Consider the following 17,542-nt stretch of genomic DNA (forward strand, 5'->3'; position numbering starts at 1 on the left):
ATCCTCCTCTGTCCAAAGCTGGGTTTTAACATCTTTCACCAATCTCTTTTAAAATAGCTTTATGGATGGAATAATTTCTCCAAGGCTTTTGGTCCCAGAAGTCAGACTCGCCCCCTTCGTGGCCACCCCCTGCCTCGGTTAGTAGTTTCCGCACACACCAAGAATTCATGACCAACTGCCAAAGGCTTTGTGTTAAGCCATCCTCCCTCATTCTGGGGCATCTCCTAAGGCCTCCCTCTATTGCTCAAGGACATATTAGGTAGTTACTTGCTGACGTGATTGCTTTTCTTTTATGATGTAAACGTATTAAAGAGGTGAGCTAACACCCTAACTATCCAGAAGGGTCACTTCATAAGGATGAACAACAAAGCTCATCTGTTTTCTTCCTTTACCATTGTCGCCCACCTTCGGCTTCAATTATAGATACCACATTATGAAAAGGCTTTAATGAGTTTATTCCAGTGATGATTCAAAGGTCCTGTTATCCCAGCCCTAAGGGGAAGGGAGATAATTAGGGAGAATGGGTCAAGGCATGTTCCCTAAAACTGGAGCACACATTTTTCCATTTAGCAAGAGGCTGCTTCGTACCAGGAGCTATTTGGTGCAACAGTATGAAAAGGGCAATACAAAGAATTTCCTTTCTACACATAAATATAAAGGAGAATATAGTCAAAATATATTCTATGTCCTCTAGGACCTTACCACAGAGCCAGACTGTCTTTGGAGGGTCTAACCTAGTCTAAAACTCAGGACTTCCACTTACGCAAGAGAGAAAAGTTCCAAGAGGGGAGAGAGTTTTTGTTTCTTCTTAAAAAACTGGAACATGGGGGTGGCCGCTTAGCTCAGTTGGTTAGAGTGTGGTGTTGATAACACCAAGGTTGCCAGTTCGTTCCCCACATGGCCCCCTGTGAGCTGAGCCCTCCTTAAAATATATAAATAAATAAATTGGAACATGTATCCTCCTGAAGAATCACTGGAGGATTCCTTTGTAAAATAAGTGGACAGGATTTCTAAGGATTTCTGGTCTAACTTCCTTCCTCTGGGGGATTCCTTAGGTACACTATTATTCTGTTCCCCATTTCACTGTAATGTCTGTCTGGGTGCATACCGGCGCCCCAACGGACTCCCTGAAGCTTCTGCCAATAGGGACTTCCTCCTTCTTTCCTCCGGTCTCAACAATACGCAGAGCACAAGTTTCCAGCAGACTGCATTCTACAGCTGTTCTTTACCACCCCACCCCACCCCCGAAAGCGTTAGCCCTAGGCCGTACACAGAGCGGACCCCTAAACTTTGCTAAACAAAAGTGATTGTACACAAATGTACTCTACCCCTATCCACGCTCCGAGGCTGCAGAGATTTTATGCCTGATGTTCAGCACTAGCTAAAAGCTGCCAAGGAAGTCCGAATCCCGTGGTGTTCTTCCTACTCTCCAGTTTGGTTTTATTTTAAGTCAAACAGCCTAACTCCACATCCCTCTTTCCCAGCTTCTTTAATTCCCTCGCGCCGGACGCACTGGGCAGCTAGTTGTTCAGGGCGAGACTCGCAGATGTCGAAGGCGACCCCAGCCGGTCGCGGGGCAAATTGACCGAGTTTGGACAAGAACTCCGCCCGGCAACTCGAGACATCACGCCCTTCTGATAGGCCTTACCTACTCCACGCTAGTCGGGGTGGGTGCTCTTAGAGTCCGATGTAGCCCAGATTGGAGCCTGAAGGGACCTCTGGTGGACATGCCCAAAAATGCACTCGGGAGGAAAACAAAAAAAAAGAAAACACTTCAGCACTCCAAAGAAAGCCCCACAAACTCATACAGGCTCCTCCCCGCTCCTTCCTCGAAGATCCACCCCCATCCTGCACCTCGACTGTTGATTTCTCTCCCCTTTGTTGACTCGGCCATCGGCCCGCGGGGCCTGGCGTTTCCCAGAAGGCCCAGCGCTGGGAAGGGGTTTGTAGCTGCTCCGTCATCGTGCGGCCCGACAGGAGCCCGCGCTTGTGTGCAGGCCCGGCTCGGTTCCCGGTCTCTGGTTTGAAGGTTCACGCGAGGCCCCGGCCTCGGACCCCGGACTAGGCCGCGACCCCGGGCGCCATGAAGCAGGAAGGCTCGGCACGGCGCCGCGGCGCGGACAAGGCGAAGCCGCCGCCTGGCGGAGGGGAACAGGAACCACCGCCGCCCCCGGCCCCCCAGGATGTGGAGATGAAGGAGGAGGCGGCGGCGGGTGGCGGGTCAACGGGGGAGACCGACGGCAAGACGGCGACGGCGACAGCTGAGCATTCCCAGCGAGAGCTGGATACCGTCACCTTGGAGGGTATGAGAACCTGGGCCGGGGACGTGCTGTGATCACGGGTGACAGCGCCCTGGTGATCCAGCTTCTCCTGGGACCTTAGTGCAACCTCCACCATCCCGGGTTCCTTAGGATCACCCACCCCCCCCGCCAAAGTGCCGCCCCCACCACCCTGACACTCCCGACCCCAGACCCAGTAACTTCAAGCTCAGGACTCCTCCCTTGCCACACACCTCCGCCCCCCACCGGGCGTTGCATCTAGAACTAGGTCTCCCTGGGCCTGTAGACTCCCTCTTAGTCCTCCCCTCGGACCAACTCCCATTTACATCCCACCGGACCGAGTCTATCGCGCCCAATATATGATGGATCCCTCTTCCCTCTAGAAAGCAGTGTTTGTATTTATGTATGTAAAGGGGGTCAGAAGGACGCAGAATACTGGCCTCTGAGTTTTAAGAGTACAAAGGTTTCTGTTGTCTTAACTACTTTTAGCAAACTCCCCTAAAAGCAGCCTTTCTACCTAGTATCTTGCTTCTTTGTTTCTGTAATTGAGGTGCCTAAACGACCCCATCTTTTTTTTCCTTCCCCTTCAAGCCCTTACTCCTGTTCTGTTCCATTTTGTTTCTGAAGGGCTTAAAGACCTTTTCACGCTTTTCAACTTTTTAGGTGTCAACTTTGAGTTCCTAACACTCCCCTTCATCAAAACTATATACCAGTCCCCCCATTTCTTTCTCCTAGGTGCCTAGTCCCAGTTTTCTACCGTCCTCTAGTTCCTCCAAGTTCACACTTCACTCTTCCTACTTGGAGCATCCTGTCCACCTTTGGAGTGGGTAGAGCGAGAGCTTTCCACTGTGAGCCTGCTGCTGTTTTCCCAGTTCGGGATCCAGTGGGACCGAACTATTTCTTGGGTTTTCTTTCTACTTAACTGCATGAGAAAATAGCTCAAAAACATTGAGATAAGCAAAGTTATGCTCCTGGGTGGTTTTTTTATAGGATGTGATAGTGTTGACTGCATCAGCTCCTACTTTAAAGTTGGGTAATAGGCTCAGCATCTAATAAAGATCCTTTTACCTAAAGTAATGATAGCCAATAGCAAAGGTGCCACTCAGTATTACTGACTGGTATATACATATGTTTCTTAAAAACACTTCACTTCCTTATTGTGAAGTAACTCATGTTTATTGTAAAAACTTTGGGGGAGAAAAATCCACCGTGGTTAACATTTTTTCCTATCAGTTTTTGAGCTGTTCTCCCATAATTGAGATCAAGTTATATGTATGGTTTGGAACAAGGCATAACTAAATACAGATGAGTGTGTGTTTTCATTTACATGTCCACAGTCGTGGCATTCAATTTATTGCAGAAACGGTTATGGAATACCTGACATAGTGGCTAAGAATACAAGCCTCTAGAATTGGTTTCCTCATCTCTGTCATGAGAGTAATAATACCTACTTCATTGGGTTGTTGCGAAGAGTAAGATGCTTAGAACTGTGCTTAGCACATGAAGAACACATAGTAAACCCTCCCTAAATGTTAGCTGTTGTCATTGTTATATCATTAATGTGACCCAAGCACCCTGTGCTAACTATACAGAGGTAACTGAGAAACTGCCAATTGATTGCATTCCCTTGTTCTTGGACATTTAGGTTGTTTCCAGGTTCTTACTGTTATTAAGAGCTTTGCAGCAATCTTGTGCCCAAGTTTTTAATCTACCTTTATAGCTTTTTCTTCAGTATAGATTCTCTATATGCCTGAGTCAAAAGGGTAAATGTTATTAAGGTTTTTGGTAGGTATTGTCCAGGAAAACTGTACTAGTTTACATTATACCAGCAGAAATGTCCTTTTCACCCCATATTTATCTTAATCATTTATGCAAGCTCTTTGTAGAATAAAAATATAAATCTTTAGTCACATTTGTTGCAGATATTTTTCGTTTGTTTACACAATTATTCAAAAGGATTTTTTATGAAACCGAGTTTGTCTATCGTGTGTGTGTGTGTGTGTGTGTGTGTGTGTGTGTGATTTCTCCCGTTGTTTACATTTAAAAAGTCTTGTCATATTTAGAGATCTGGTAAATATCTGTGTGTTTGTTTTGTTTCTCATCATTTTTTCCTTCCTCTTTCTCTCACCCTCTACCTCTTCCCCTATCCCAGCTTTATTTATTTTTGTCTCTTGGTTATGTCTTAAAATGAATGGTGTCCGTAAGTATTGCTTAGCCCGATGAGGGTAAAAGAGGTGATTGGCACCTCCTGCCCTGTAAGAGGCTCCTTAGAACTACTTGCCTAGAGTGGTGGGGGAATAGAAGGAGTTGAAAGGAACCTTTTTGTCCTCCTCTGGTCCTCCACAGATATTAAGGAGCATGTGAAACAGCTGGAGAAGGCAGTTTCGGGCAAGGAGCCTCGATTTGTGCTAAGGGCTCTGCGGATGCTGCCGTCCACATCACGTCGCCTCAACCACTATGTTCTCTATAAGGCTGTGCATGGCTTCTTCACCTCAAATAATGCCACTCGAGACTTCTTGCTACCCTTCCTGGAAGAGGTGAGTGAGTTAGGCCGGCTTTAAAGAGTGAGGGCTTGGTCTCACTACCCGCCACCCCCGTGTAGTTGATCCCGTACTAAAGACCGTCTTATTACCTGCTGTGGCCGAGTAATGAACCAAAGCAGCCCGTTTTAATCCTCATTTGTCCATGACCAAGGGAACCAGCCTTCTGCGCTGTAGTGTCATTCTTCCGAGTCAGGGAGAGGAGCTGGGAATCAGGACCCTTCCAACCAAACTTGTTTCCCACTATCCCCCAACATGGACCCTCTCCCTGCAGTTAGGCGATGTCTCTATTGTCCCAGGAGAAGGTGCCACCACCTCTTAACCTCTGAAGCTTCTCAGTGGAAGATCTATAAACAGTGTTTGGGAGCACAGAGTTTGGAGGTGGAATTGAATTTGAATCTAAACTCTACCATTTCCTTGGTACCTGTGGGACTTGAGCAAGTGACCTAACTAACTTCTTTGTTCTGCGTTTTCTTCATTTGTTGAATGGTGATGAACAGATTTGGAGGGCAGTGGCCAGGGAAGAGTATGTACAAAGCTCTTAGAACAGTGCCTGGCATGCAGTGAATGCTGATGAAGTTAGTTTGATAGTGATAGTGGTCTCATGCCAGGAGAGACCTCTCCTTTTCCTTCCTGGCTGTAAAATCTCCCTTATCGTCCAGATCTTGTCCCTTCTCAAACTTTATAGACCCTTCAGCCACCTTCATCTCCCTAAAATGCTGTGTGCTTACAGTCTGTTCCATGGATGTGAAATCCCAGGGAATCCCTTGAGGTGGAATGATGAAGAGTTTATTATCTGGGAAAGAGGAAAAGCCCCCCCACCCCATCCCCACCTGGAATGCTTTTTAAATTCACCCAACATGATCACTTTTTGAGCTGTGACCTAAAAATATGTACTACACATATATCAATTTCCCCCAAATTTCCTTTGTTCCTACAAAAAAAAGTATTTTTGTCTCATTATTCTTGATCTCATTTCTAGAATTACATCGCTTCACTAAACCCTGTCTGATAGAATTTGTACGTAGTAGTTTCAGGTGTGGTGGTTTAATCTTTACACTTAGATTGTAGGTTCTGTGAGGGGTCCTACATCATCCCTTCTGTCCCCAGTACATTCTGTAAAATTGTTGTTCTCCTGTAATCCTCTTCTGTATTGTATTGTATTATAGTGTATGGTATTGTATTGCCAGCCTCCTTGACTCCTTTCGGAAAGAGACTTCCATCTTTAATTTTTTTTATCCCCAGCACCTAGAAAAATCTTGGCATATAGTAGGCACTCAGTATTTGTTGAAATACATAGTGAGTGCTTAATAATTTCTTGGTTGATTGATCTGACTGAGCTTTTCCATGGTAACTCATGTCCTCTCCTAGCCCATGGACACAGAAGCTGATTTACAGTTCCGTCCCCGAACAGGAAAAGCTGCTTCGGCGCCCCTCCTGCCTGAAGTGGAAGCCTATCTACAACTCCTGGTGGTCATCTTCCTGATGAACAGCAAGCGCTACAAAGAGGTATCAGGACCAGGGAGAACAATTCACGTGCCCCAAGCAGTCCGAGGGGTTGGTGGGGGAGATTGTCTCTAGTGGAGAAACGGAGATAATTCCTGGGTTAACGGCCCCCCAGGCCCTTCCCCCGTTGGAATGCACCAAAACCCTACAGCCAGGAAAGTCCCCTCAATTCCTGCTTGAGCACCAAGGGGAAGGGCTGGCGGTGGTCACTCTGTGGCACAATATCCATATAGTAGATTCTTTTGAGAAAAGTAGATTTGGAGACTGAAAAACCTGGGTTCACATCCCAGCTGTACCTTCGGCAGATTAATATCTCCTAGCAGTATGTAAAGTGGGGAAAACAATGCCCAACTTCCAAGACTATAATTAGTATTAAATAAAATAGTATGTTCAAGAACAGTTAGCACAATGATCTGAACATAGTAAGCTTACACACTTTTAATAAATAGCAGCTCGTATTATGGGACTGAACAACTCCGATTTGGATATTATATTACACTTCCACCATTCTCTCCACTTGGGGCCAGCTTCTTTGTCAGTCATAGCCACTGTCCCAAGAGCACACTCAAGAAATGACAGGTCCCACTCCTCAATGCCATGTTTTGTTTTTTCCTTTCCTTGCAACTAGTTGGTTTTTGTTTTTTAGATCTAATTCACCCCCTTTAAGTATACACTTCGGTGGTTTTTGGTATATTCACAAGGTTGTGCAACTATCGTCACTATCCAATTCCAGAGCAATTTATCATCACCCCAAAAAGAAACACCACACTGGTACCTGTTAGTAGTCAATCCCTATCCTCACCCCATGCCCTTGGCAACCACTAGTCTATTGTCTATCTCATGGGTTTTCCTATTCTGGACATTTCATATAAATGGAATTATATAACATGTGGCCTTTTGTGCCTGGCTTCTGTCACTTAGCATAATGTTTTCTAGGTTTGTCCATGTTGTAGCATGTATCTATACACCATTCATTTTTAAGGCTGGATAACATTCTATTGTATGGATACAGCACCTCTTGTTTATTCACTCATAGAGTGATGGACACTTGGGTTGTTTCCACTTTTTGGTTATTGTGGGTAATGCTGCTGTGAACGTTGTGTACAAGTTTTTATGTGAACAAATGTTTCCAGTTCTTTTGGGTGTACATGCCTAGGAGCGGGGTGCTGGCTCATATGATGGCCCCATGTTTAACTTTTAGCGGAACTACCCCTTGATTCTCTTTTGGCTGCCTCTCCAGGCACAGAAGGTCTCTGATGATCTGATGCAGAAGATCAGCACTCAGAACCGCCGGGCCCTGGACCTTGTGGCTGCAAAGTGTTACTATTACCATGCCCGGGTCTATGAGTTCCTGGACAAGCTGGATGTGGTGCGCAGGTACAGGTGGCCGAGGGTCTCACTTTGGGCCTGTGGGGTCAGCAACGTGGTCAGTCACGACCACAGAGTTACGGACTTGCAGAGGGCGATAAGCTGGTAGGTGTAAAGTGCCCAGAGGAAATGTGCGCAATGGTCAACATGCCCTGAACCATATGAGGGGTTGAGAGAGACACTGATGTTAGATGAAGAAATGGAGATGGCTCCCGGGCTGTTAAGAACTGTCCCGGCCTCTTCCCTTCACCTCACATCAAGGGAGGACTGATTGGTAAGTCAAGGGTGAAATGACAAGCTAGAAACCATTTCACTCTCCCTAACCTGCAGTGGCTCCCCATTTCCCTCAGGGAAGAGCCAGAGTCCTCGCCATAGGGCATAAGGCCCAGCGTGCTCTGGCCTGTCACTGCCTCCTGACTTGATCTCCCACTGCTCCCCGACTCACTGCTCAACCACGCTGGCTTCCTAGTCCCCCTTGGGCATGCCGGCCACACTCGTCCTCAGAGTCTTTGCACTGGCCCCTCATTCTTCTGAGAGTACTCGTCTCCCTGCCTCCTTCATGCTTTTGTTTAATTAACTCTCGGTGAGTTTCACCCTGACCACGCTGTTTAAAATCGCAGCCCCATCCTCCTTGCCTTTCATGTGCCCCATTGTACTTACCCTGATTCTCCATAGCTCTTATCGCCTTCTATACTGCAGCATAGTTCACTCACTTATCAGGATCGTTGTCTGTCTCCCCCACTAGGCTGCAGGCTCCCCGAGAGCAGGGTTCTGTCCTTTTAGTGCACCTAGAATATTGACTCGCACAGTCGTCATTCAGTGGTTGAATATTCTGTAAATAACCAGAAAAGCAGTTGGTATCACGTTTTTAGGGATTGAGAGAAAATGGAGAGGTCAAAGGCAGTTCGAAGCATTCTTAATTGAGGCCTTTGACATCTTTTTTCTTTCTTTCTCGAAGTTTCCTGCATGCTCGGCTCCGGACGGCCACCCTCCGGCACGATGCCGACGGGCAGGCCACCCTGCTGAACCTCCTGCTGCGAAACTACCTGCACTATAACTTGTACGACCAGGCGGAGAAGCTGGTGTCCAAGTCCGTGTTCCCCGAGCAGGCCAACAACAACGAGTGGGCGAGGTACCTGTACTACACAGGTGAGCGTGTCAGAGGGCGTCCCCGGCTTCCTTGGCGCAGATTTTCTAAACATGTGGTGCGCTGGGTACGTCAGAGGCGCTTTGGCCCTCTGGTTAGCGAGGGGGTTTGGGTGGCGCCATTCTCTTGATCCACTCTCCTCTTCTCCACACCCAGGGCGGATCAAAGCCATCCAGTTGGAATACTCAGAGGCCCGGAGAACAATGACCAATGCCCTTCGCAAGGCCCCTCAGCACACAGCTGTCGGCTTCAAACAGACTGTGAGCAGCAATTCTCACCCCTTCGCCACTTGCTCATCTGATAACACTTTAGTTCTGTGCCCCTATATGTGGGGCCAGGGAAGGCTTCCTTAATGTCCATTATCCAAAAGGTAGCGTCAGACGTCTGTGCATAATGTTGTTCGGAGCACATGAGGCAGATGCCCCTGGCACCTCTGGCAGTTAGGTTCAGAGTATTCTCCTTGGTCGATAGGTTTAGAATAGTCCTGATTCCCCAGCACTCCTTATAGTTATTCCAGGCATGGGCGTGGATTGTGTTGAAAAACCTCAGGCTCTTACCTGGTCCCTCATGTGCCCATTTCAGAGCAGTGTTGTCTGGCCAGGGACCCCAGGAAGTCTCCATCAGGCCGGCTCATTCAGATGGAGCTAAGCCTTGACCACCTGAGAACTGTCAGTCACCTAGGGTTGGTTTTTGTGTTTATTTTGTTGTTATGTTTTGTTTTGGGGTGCTGACCTTGGTACTAGGCACTGTGAGGGATAGAAAAGAGGGATAAGACATGGTATTGGACCTCGAAGAGATAGATAGTGAACATTGACTCAGAAAGTCTTGAGGGCCTGGTAGCCAGAATTTTGACCCAGTTTTCCCAATTACAAACCTTTGGTCCCACCTTAATACTATACCCACTTCCTAGTGCTCTTGAAAGAGAACAGGATAGAAATACACAATGATTAGGTCAGTGTGGTAGGAGATTCGGTTTGTTTCTGTTCAGAAGTTCAGAGAAAGGAAGGTTTGGTTTTGGTCAAATAAAGAGATCTTAAAAAAGTTAACTTCAATCCGGTGTTTGAAAGATAGGTAGAATTTTCACAGAAAGGAATGGCTTTTCAGACACACTGGATACATGTGCAGAATGTTAGATTGCTTCTAATATAGGACATACACTCAAGTTTCTTCTAAAAACCACTGAAAATACAGGTGATTAACATATAGACTGTGTCCACATACCAGCGATAGGCGTTGTGGGGTAAGCAGTGTTTTCAAACCAGATTTCACTATGGGTGAAGAAGGTTTTCAAGTTTTCTGGGGAGGAGCCAGGTGGCAGGAAGGGGCAGAGACAGTGCTGGAGTGAGGTTTTTGGCCAGTGGACTGTTGGTGAGGGAGCAGGAAAGAGATGGAATGGTTGCTTGAGAGGAAAGCAGAGTTGGGGGACTTCCCACCAGAGGGGCTTGAGCAAGTTAAGTGTTGGGCCCAGAAGGCCTTGGAAGAGATGGGTAGGAATGGGGAAAGAGCACAGGTAGGAAAGCTAGCTTTCAGTCATGACGAGGACAGTGAGAGTGCGTAAAGAGGAACATCAAATTTAAAGTGGAGTCCACAACGGAACGCTTTGACCGCTTACCAATCCATAGTAAAATCCACATTCTCTCCTTGGGTAATCTTATTTGCTTTATAGCTCAACTCTGACCTTCACCAGAGTCTATTACTAACTCTTAGTCTGCTCAGGCTGACATAATAAGGTACCCGAGTGCAGGGGCTTAAATAAGAGAAATGTATTTCATCACAGTTCAGGAAGCCAGAAGTCCCAAGATTGCGTGTCAGCGCGGTCGGTTTCTCCTGAGGGCGTCCCTTTTGCTCGTAGAGCGCCATCTTCCCGCATCTTCAAATGGTCTTCCCTAATCTCTTCCTACAACGAATGGGATTCGGGCCCACTCATATGTCCTTATTTACCTTAATTACCTCTTCAAAGCCTCTATATAGTCACATTCTGAAGTACTGGGGGCTGAGGGCTTTAATATATGAATTTGGAGGCCCCCAGTTCAGCCCATGCTACTAATTTGGACCCTCGTCCTGAACACCAGACCTACATATCCAGCTTCCCGCCAACCATCTCCATGTAGATGCTCACCCACGACTCACACGCCACTTGTCGCAAGCAGACCCCTCTGGGTGCCCCTGACCGGTGCTGCCTCCTGTTCTCCCGACTGATGGAGATGGGAGCCTCCCGATCACCTCAGACTCCCCCACCGCTCTTCCCGATCACTGAGTCGTCTGTTGATTTGCCTCCATGTCTTTTGTATGTGTCTCCTCTCTGATGGCCATTGCCCTTGTTCAAGCCACTAATTTCTGGCATCGCTCTGCCCTCCCCCAGCCCAGCTTCCACACAACTGCCCGAGTGCGCAGCGCTCCAGGCACGTCTTTACCTTGCCCAGGAAGCTTGCATTGCTCCCCATGGCCTGCCCAGTAGAGTATGACTCTTAATTCTCAGGAGGTAGGCAGGCCAGGTGTTACTGTTGTTACTGTGCCATCTGGGGGATGAGGGAACCAAGGGCTCAGCTGCTCAGCATTTCCGAGCTGCACATAAAGACTAGCGTGCTGTCTCCAAACTCAGAACTCAGCCTGGCATTCAAAGCAGCCGTCCCCAGACTGGCCCCAGTCGTCTGTCCTGGTAGCGCCCTATACGCCCCCGTATAGGCCTTCACATTTGCCTTCCTCTTTTCCAACCTGTTCCCTTGACTGAAACATTGTCCCTCCTTTTTCTACTTCATCAGAATCCTTCAGAGATACATTAACTTCTACCATTTCCATGGGTTTCCCCTCACCCGTAGGTTATGCCCAGGGATAGGGCAGCCTTAGTGTACGTGGAGGGTGGAGAGCCCTTGCCCAGGTGTGGGCATGATCACCCACCACCCATTCTGACCTGTTACCACATGATGTTCGTGTCTCTCCTGCTTGGTAGAAAGCTCCTTAATAGCTGGGCATCGTCCCCTCCACCGTGGTTTTCCTTGCACGGTGCTGAATCCACAGTAGGCGCTATTCAGAAATACATCATGGTTTTATGGAGGAGGAAGGAAGGCTTAGTTTTCAGCCAGCCTCCTATGTTCATACACGGCTTGTTCACTGAGGTTCTGCCTCTACCCAGATAACTAGTTCTACGCATTGTTCCCCTCTTCTCCTCCAGTAACAATCCACCTCCCTAACCAGCAGCCCTGGTTGACTCACGTTCCATTCCTAGGCCTCTGGGCCCTGGGCCCTCACCATTTCTAAGCCACAGAACCTGGGCATTGGGCCTGCGCTTGTGAATATTGCTGTTTCCGAGCAGTGTGTGTGCTGACTGGCCAGGTGACATGAAGCTTAGGGCCAAGTGTGGTCAAAGGGGCAGGTATTCCCAGTACCTGGCTCCAAAGGCAGAGCTCCGATCGCCGCCCAGCACAGGTTCAGGGGTTTGTCCTCTCTCCATGGGCCTGATCACAGGCCAGGCCCAGTGCCGCTGTCCCCATTGCCCAGTATATCTGACTGCCTTGAAGCCCCAGTTCATGCTCTTCTCCCGTCCGGGGGACTCCCTGCCCACTGTTCCTGTCACATTGGCAGGTGCACAAGCTTCTTATTGTGGTGGAGCTGTTGCTGGGGGAGATCCCGGACCGCCTGCAGTTCCGTCAACCATCCCTCAAGCGCTCACTCATGCCCTACTTCCTTCTGACCCAAGGTAAGGCCGGAGCCCCGCCCAGAGCTTGCCAGACCCCCTGGCCCTGTGGCCTCTTTGATTTGTATGCCCATTTGCATCATCTGATCCACTCCTCTTCCCCCCACAGCTGTCAGGACGGGAAACCTAGCCAAGTTCAACCTGGTCCTGGACCAGTTTGGAGACAAGTTTCAGGCAGATGGGACCTACACCCTAATCATCCGACTGCGGCACAACGTCATTAAGACAGGTGTGGTTCAGGGTCTGAGGGGCCCCTGGAAGAGCGGGCCCCAGACTCGGCTTCTCCAAGGGGCGGGACAACCCTGTGGGTGTCTGTGGGTGGGAAGGGTCTGTGCCGCCCTGGCCACCCGCCGCTCCTTCCTCTCCCAGGTGTGCGCATGATCAGCCTCTCCTATTCCCGAATCTCCCTGGCTGACATCGCCCAGAAGCTGCAGCTGGATAGCCCAGAGGATGCAGAGTTCATTGTTGCCAAGGTGGGGCTGGTTCGGGCACCATAGTTGTCATCACCCTCTGCCTTATTTCAGGGCATGGGAGTGGGAGGGGATTGGCCAGGGATGGGAATGGGTAAAGCAGAGCAGTCTTTTCAGACCAGTCTGCAGTGCAGCCAGGAAGCTGCCAGAGAGAATGTATGTGAGTGAGTGTGTGAGTGTCAGGAAGACACAGCGATGGGACAAGGTGCTCTGGGACTTAGCGGATGGGTTTTGTGGTGCCGCCTCCCTTCGGGGACCTGCAGGCCATCCGGGATGGCGTCATCGAGGCCAGCATCAACCACGAGAAGGGCTACGTGCAGTCCAAGGAGATGACTGACATCTACTCCACCCGGGAGCCCCAGCTCGCCTTCCACCAGCGCATCTCCTTCTGCCTAGACATCCACAACATGTCTGTCAAGGTGAGACCGCCCGGCTGCGAGGCCCGCCCTCCACCACACCCGGCCGGCGCTTCCTCACGGGAGCTTGGCTGGATGTGGGGCCCAGTTCCCCGTCTGTCTCTGTAAAATCACTAAATGGTGGCAGGGCAGGGGGCCCCAGAAGGGCAAAGGACTTTGTGGGACTACAGCACGTTCAGTTGCTTTTAAGGGGCCTGGTTGCCAAGGGGGACCAGACAGATTCAGAGTTTAGGGTTCTAGATTTGTTTCCGAATTGGAGTCATTTGCCTTCTCTGAGCCTGTATCTCCACCTGTGAAGCTAACCGTGAGGTATGACTTGCCCTGCCTACTTCACAGCCATTAAATGAAATCACTGTCTTAAGGCACTTAGTGGAGTCTCACTTGTGTAAAAGGTCGGAGCAGTGTCTGGTTCCACAGCGCTGTTGAGCCCTTCTCCTGTGTCAGGCACTGCGTTAGGTGCTAGGGCTGTTTGGCTACTGGATTTCTCCTGGTCTCCTCCTCCCTCCCTGGGAACGAGGGTTATCGCTGCCTCGCTTAAAATTGGGCGAATGCTGTGCTTCTAGAGACACAAGGCCCTTTGTGATCTGGTCCCCTGTGCGCTAGCCTCACTCCCCATAACTGCTCTCCTGCACCCCCCCCCCCCCAAAAAAAAACTGACCCCTCAGGCCAGGCCTTTCACATGTTGAATCCTCTGCCTGGACTGCTTTTCCTCCATTCCCACAGCCAGTCCACTCGCCCTCCTTTGCCTGCCCCCTGCCATTCCCCCTGCCTGCCCAATCCGGAGGGTTAGTCACTTACACCGCCAGATTCTCCTAATTCTCTTTTTAGCATTTACCACATGGTATTATAATAGTTCGTTTCCATGCCCAGCTCCCCAACTAGGTTAAACTGGACAGTGAATAGCGTGTCTTGCTCATACCTTGGTGCCTGATACCCAGAAGGAGCACAATAAATGTGTTAAGTTAATGCCGCCTCTTCATCTTGCTCCTCTCTCTACTTTGCTTCAGGCAATGAGGTTTCCTCCCAAATCATACAACAAGGACTTGGAATCTGCAGAGGTAAGCTGTCCGCTGCTGCGGATACAACTGGAAGATAGAACTTCCCTACAGAAAGGGAAGAGGGGGCGTTTCTGGAAGGGCTGGGGCAGCTGTGAAGCTTTGGCCTGGGGGTGGGTCTCGCTGGGAGAAGCTCGCAGTGAGAGCCCAACTGGTCCTTAGAAGCCCAGCCCTCACCCCATCTGTTTCCCCAGGAGCGGCGTGAGCGAGAGCAGCAAGACTTGGAGTTTGCTAAGGAGATGGCAGAGGATGATGATGACAGCTTCCCTTGAGCTGGGGGGCTGGGGAAGGGTGGGGTGAGTGGGGACTGGCTCTTTCTCTTTCCCCCGTGGGGGATCCCCGGTCCAGGGAACTGGCCCCTTTTCCCACACACAGCTCACAGCCTGCGGATGTGCTGGTGGGAGTGAAGGGTGTAGAGAGCCAGCCACCCCACCTCACCCCAGGGCCCCTCTCCAGCCGGTGACTTAGCACACGATGGGCAGGAGGGCTGGCAGGCGGCCTCCCCAGGGCAGGGTCCTGGCTAGTCGTGTGGGCAGCAAGATGGAAGGGGAAAGCCCTGTGCTCTCCTCCAGGGAGTAGGGGACTGGAATTGGGACATGTGTTGGGTTGTATGTTTTTTGAAGCTTCAATTATGATTTTTAAACAATAAAAAGTTCTCCAAAGCTCTTTGTACATCAGTTAATTACAGTCCTCGGCTTTCACACCTGCAGTATTGACAGACCCAGGTTTTTTTCCTGGGTCTTGGAATCCGAGCTCCAGGTGTAATCTAAGGACAGTGCCGCTGAAGATGGTGAGGAAGCCCAGGACGGGGTAGACACAGCTGGGATCGGAAGGGCCCGGGTTTGCTGTTCCATGTCTGCCTGGCTCTCAGACATCGGGCAGATCGCTGAACCTCTCAGGCTCCTTTCCCACATCTGTCAAAGGATTAGACTCGGTGACCTCCTGGGTCAAATTAGGAATCTAGGCTTTTAAAGGATCAAAGAAAAGGAGAGCACCCGACCCTCCGGTGAGGTTTGCAGAGGAGAGAAGGGTCTCCGCAGAGGCTGCAGCAGCTTGAGAGCAGGGTTTTGCTCAGTGTGCCTTGAGGGAATGGGGATGGGTTCCTGACTGAGCAGAGTTGGGGTCAGGCAGGAGGAGCCTCCCTGTGGCCCCCGGCCCACCTACTCCAGCTGCATATACTCCTAGTGGGGAAATGCCTGCCTAGGTCTCAGTCTCCCACAGCAGGTTTCCCCCATGTTGGGTCATTTGAATTAGTCCAGTGTTCTCTGGCTGGCATCTGGAACATTGCTGTACACATACTCTGCTGCTGCCAAGCTCTGTTATCTGAACATGGCTGGGGGAGGGGAGGTTGTTCCTCTCCACCCCCTGATTTCCTACACATCCTCCCTGCTTCCTACCTCACAGTAATGTAGCCCTGTCATGCAGGGTGTCACGCGGGGTCTCAACTCCCGCTCCCTGCATAAGAATGCAGGATATGGTGAGGCCAAAAAGGAACACCCACGGAGCCATAGGTAGGGGAGTCATACCACTATATTCTCGCTGGCGGCTGGGTTAGAGACACAGGAAGCAGGAGCCACCGGTCCACAATCCGCCACCTGCTTTGCCAACCAAGCTCACTTGCTAACTGCAATCCGCCGTGCTAACTGCAATCTGCGCTTGCTAGCTCAGCCATGGCAGTTATATCAGTGGCCAATGGCTAACCAGTAACAGCTGCTGGCCAAGTAGTCACAGCTGATGGCCCATCTACCACCTGAGCCAGCACCTTTCCACTTGAGGCCAAGAACCAGGAAACTGCTTTCTGGGACTGTCCTCACAAGCCCCCTGGCTTCTGGATCACTCGATACCAAATACTTCCTTAGGCTGTCGTTGGTGTGAAAGCCTTATCTTCCCAACTAGTTTGAGTTCTTACAGAGCATGGGGCATTTGTGCCCTCCTGGGGCCTCACCCAGTGCCTGGCACTCTGTGTTCAGTGAAGTCTCATTTGCTGGGAAAAGAATGCTGTGTGTTCACCAACCGGGGTTCACCAACCCCAATAGCCTTCATTTCCATCAAAGGCATGTTTTAGACCGGCCTGCCCTTGGTTCCTGATCCCACCCCACCTTGGTCACAGTGATTTGGCATTACCCACTTCCCTTAGGCTTCCCTTAGGGCTTCCCCGTGTACTGAAGTAAGTTTGCTTTGTGAAATGGCACATCCCCCCCAAAACCCTCTTCAATCTTTGTGGAAGACGTTTTTATTCTAGTGTCCAAACTTCTCATTTATTTTAAGGATTCCAATCCTTTCCCCATTGTATAGGCCAATTCAAAAATCTAACAGCAGAGCTCTAATTCCTTTCCAGGAAGGATGATGCGGGGGGACTAAAGGTGAGCACCCGCGTGCCCTCCCGGGATGCCGGGACAGGCTTAGGTGGGAGGTGAACCCTGGCCTTTGCAATACCGAGTTCAGGTCACAGGTCACATCTGTCAGGCTGTACTGCCTTCCTCCAGCCAATCTGTGTTTGTCCCTGTATCATGCAGGGACTCTGGTCCCGCTCCCACAGGATATGGTGAGGCCAAAAAGGAACACCCACAGAGCCATGGATAGGGGGTTCATACCACTATATTCTCGATGGCGGCTGGTCGAGACACAAAAGCAAACATCTGCCAGTACCCCAATGAGGGGTCTTCCTGCAGCCCAGTCTCGCTGGTGTCCGGGCAAGACACAGGAAATAGGACCAACACAATCCACAATCCACTTGCTAACCACACTTGCTAGCCGCAATCCCAATCCACCATCCGCTTCTCTACCAACCAACCCCACTTGCTAACTGCAACCCACACTTGGTCGCTCAGCCACTGCAGTTATATCAGTGGCCAATGGCTAACTGATTACAGGTGATGGCCAACTAGCCACAGCTGATGGCATCTACTACCCGAGCCAGCACCTTTCCACGGGAGGCGGAGAGCCTGGAAACTGCTCTCTGGACTCTATTCCAACACCCCATACGGCTGTCCTGGCCCTTGACCACTTTACTTGACCTCTAAAAGTGCCTTTTTGAGTATCTGATAAGGTGACTTGCATACAGAGG

At 50.0% G+C, this 17,542-nt stretch overlaps 1 protein-coding gene across 1 annotated transcript; it reads left to right on the top strand.

Annotated features, from left to right (window-relative positions):
• The first annotated feature begins 1,924 nt into the window (after positions 1 to 1,924).
• On the top strand, positions 1,925 to 15,137 carry PSMD3 (proteasome 26S subunit, non-ATPase 3). The gene is made up of 12 exons (XM_019747722.2): positions 1,925 to 2,303; positions 4,626 to 4,816; positions 6,191 to 6,328; positions 7,566 to 7,702; positions 8,652 to 8,842; positions 8,997 to 9,100; positions 12,423 to 12,537; positions 12,644 to 12,763; positions 12,904 to 13,007; positions 13,268 to 13,423; positions 14,428 to 14,478; positions 14,670 to 15,137. The coding sequence occupies exons 1-12, from the start codon at positions 2,084 to 2,086 to the stop codon at positions 14,745 to 14,747; spliced, it is 1,605 nt and encodes a 534-aa protein (XP_019603281.1). The 5' UTR covers positions 1,925 to 2,083; the 3' UTR covers positions 14,748 to 15,137.
• The last annotated feature ends 2,405 nt before the right edge of the window (positions 15,138 to 17,542 follow it).

Source organism: Rhinolophus sinicus, linkage group LG15 (genome assembly GCF_036562045.2).
Source record: "Rhinolophus sinicus isolate RSC01 linkage group LG15, ASM3656204v1, whole genome shotgun sequence".
Taxonomy (NCBI): domain Eukaryota; kingdom Metazoa; phylum Chordata; class Mammalia; order Chiroptera; family Rhinolophidae; genus Rhinolophus; species Rhinolophus sinicus.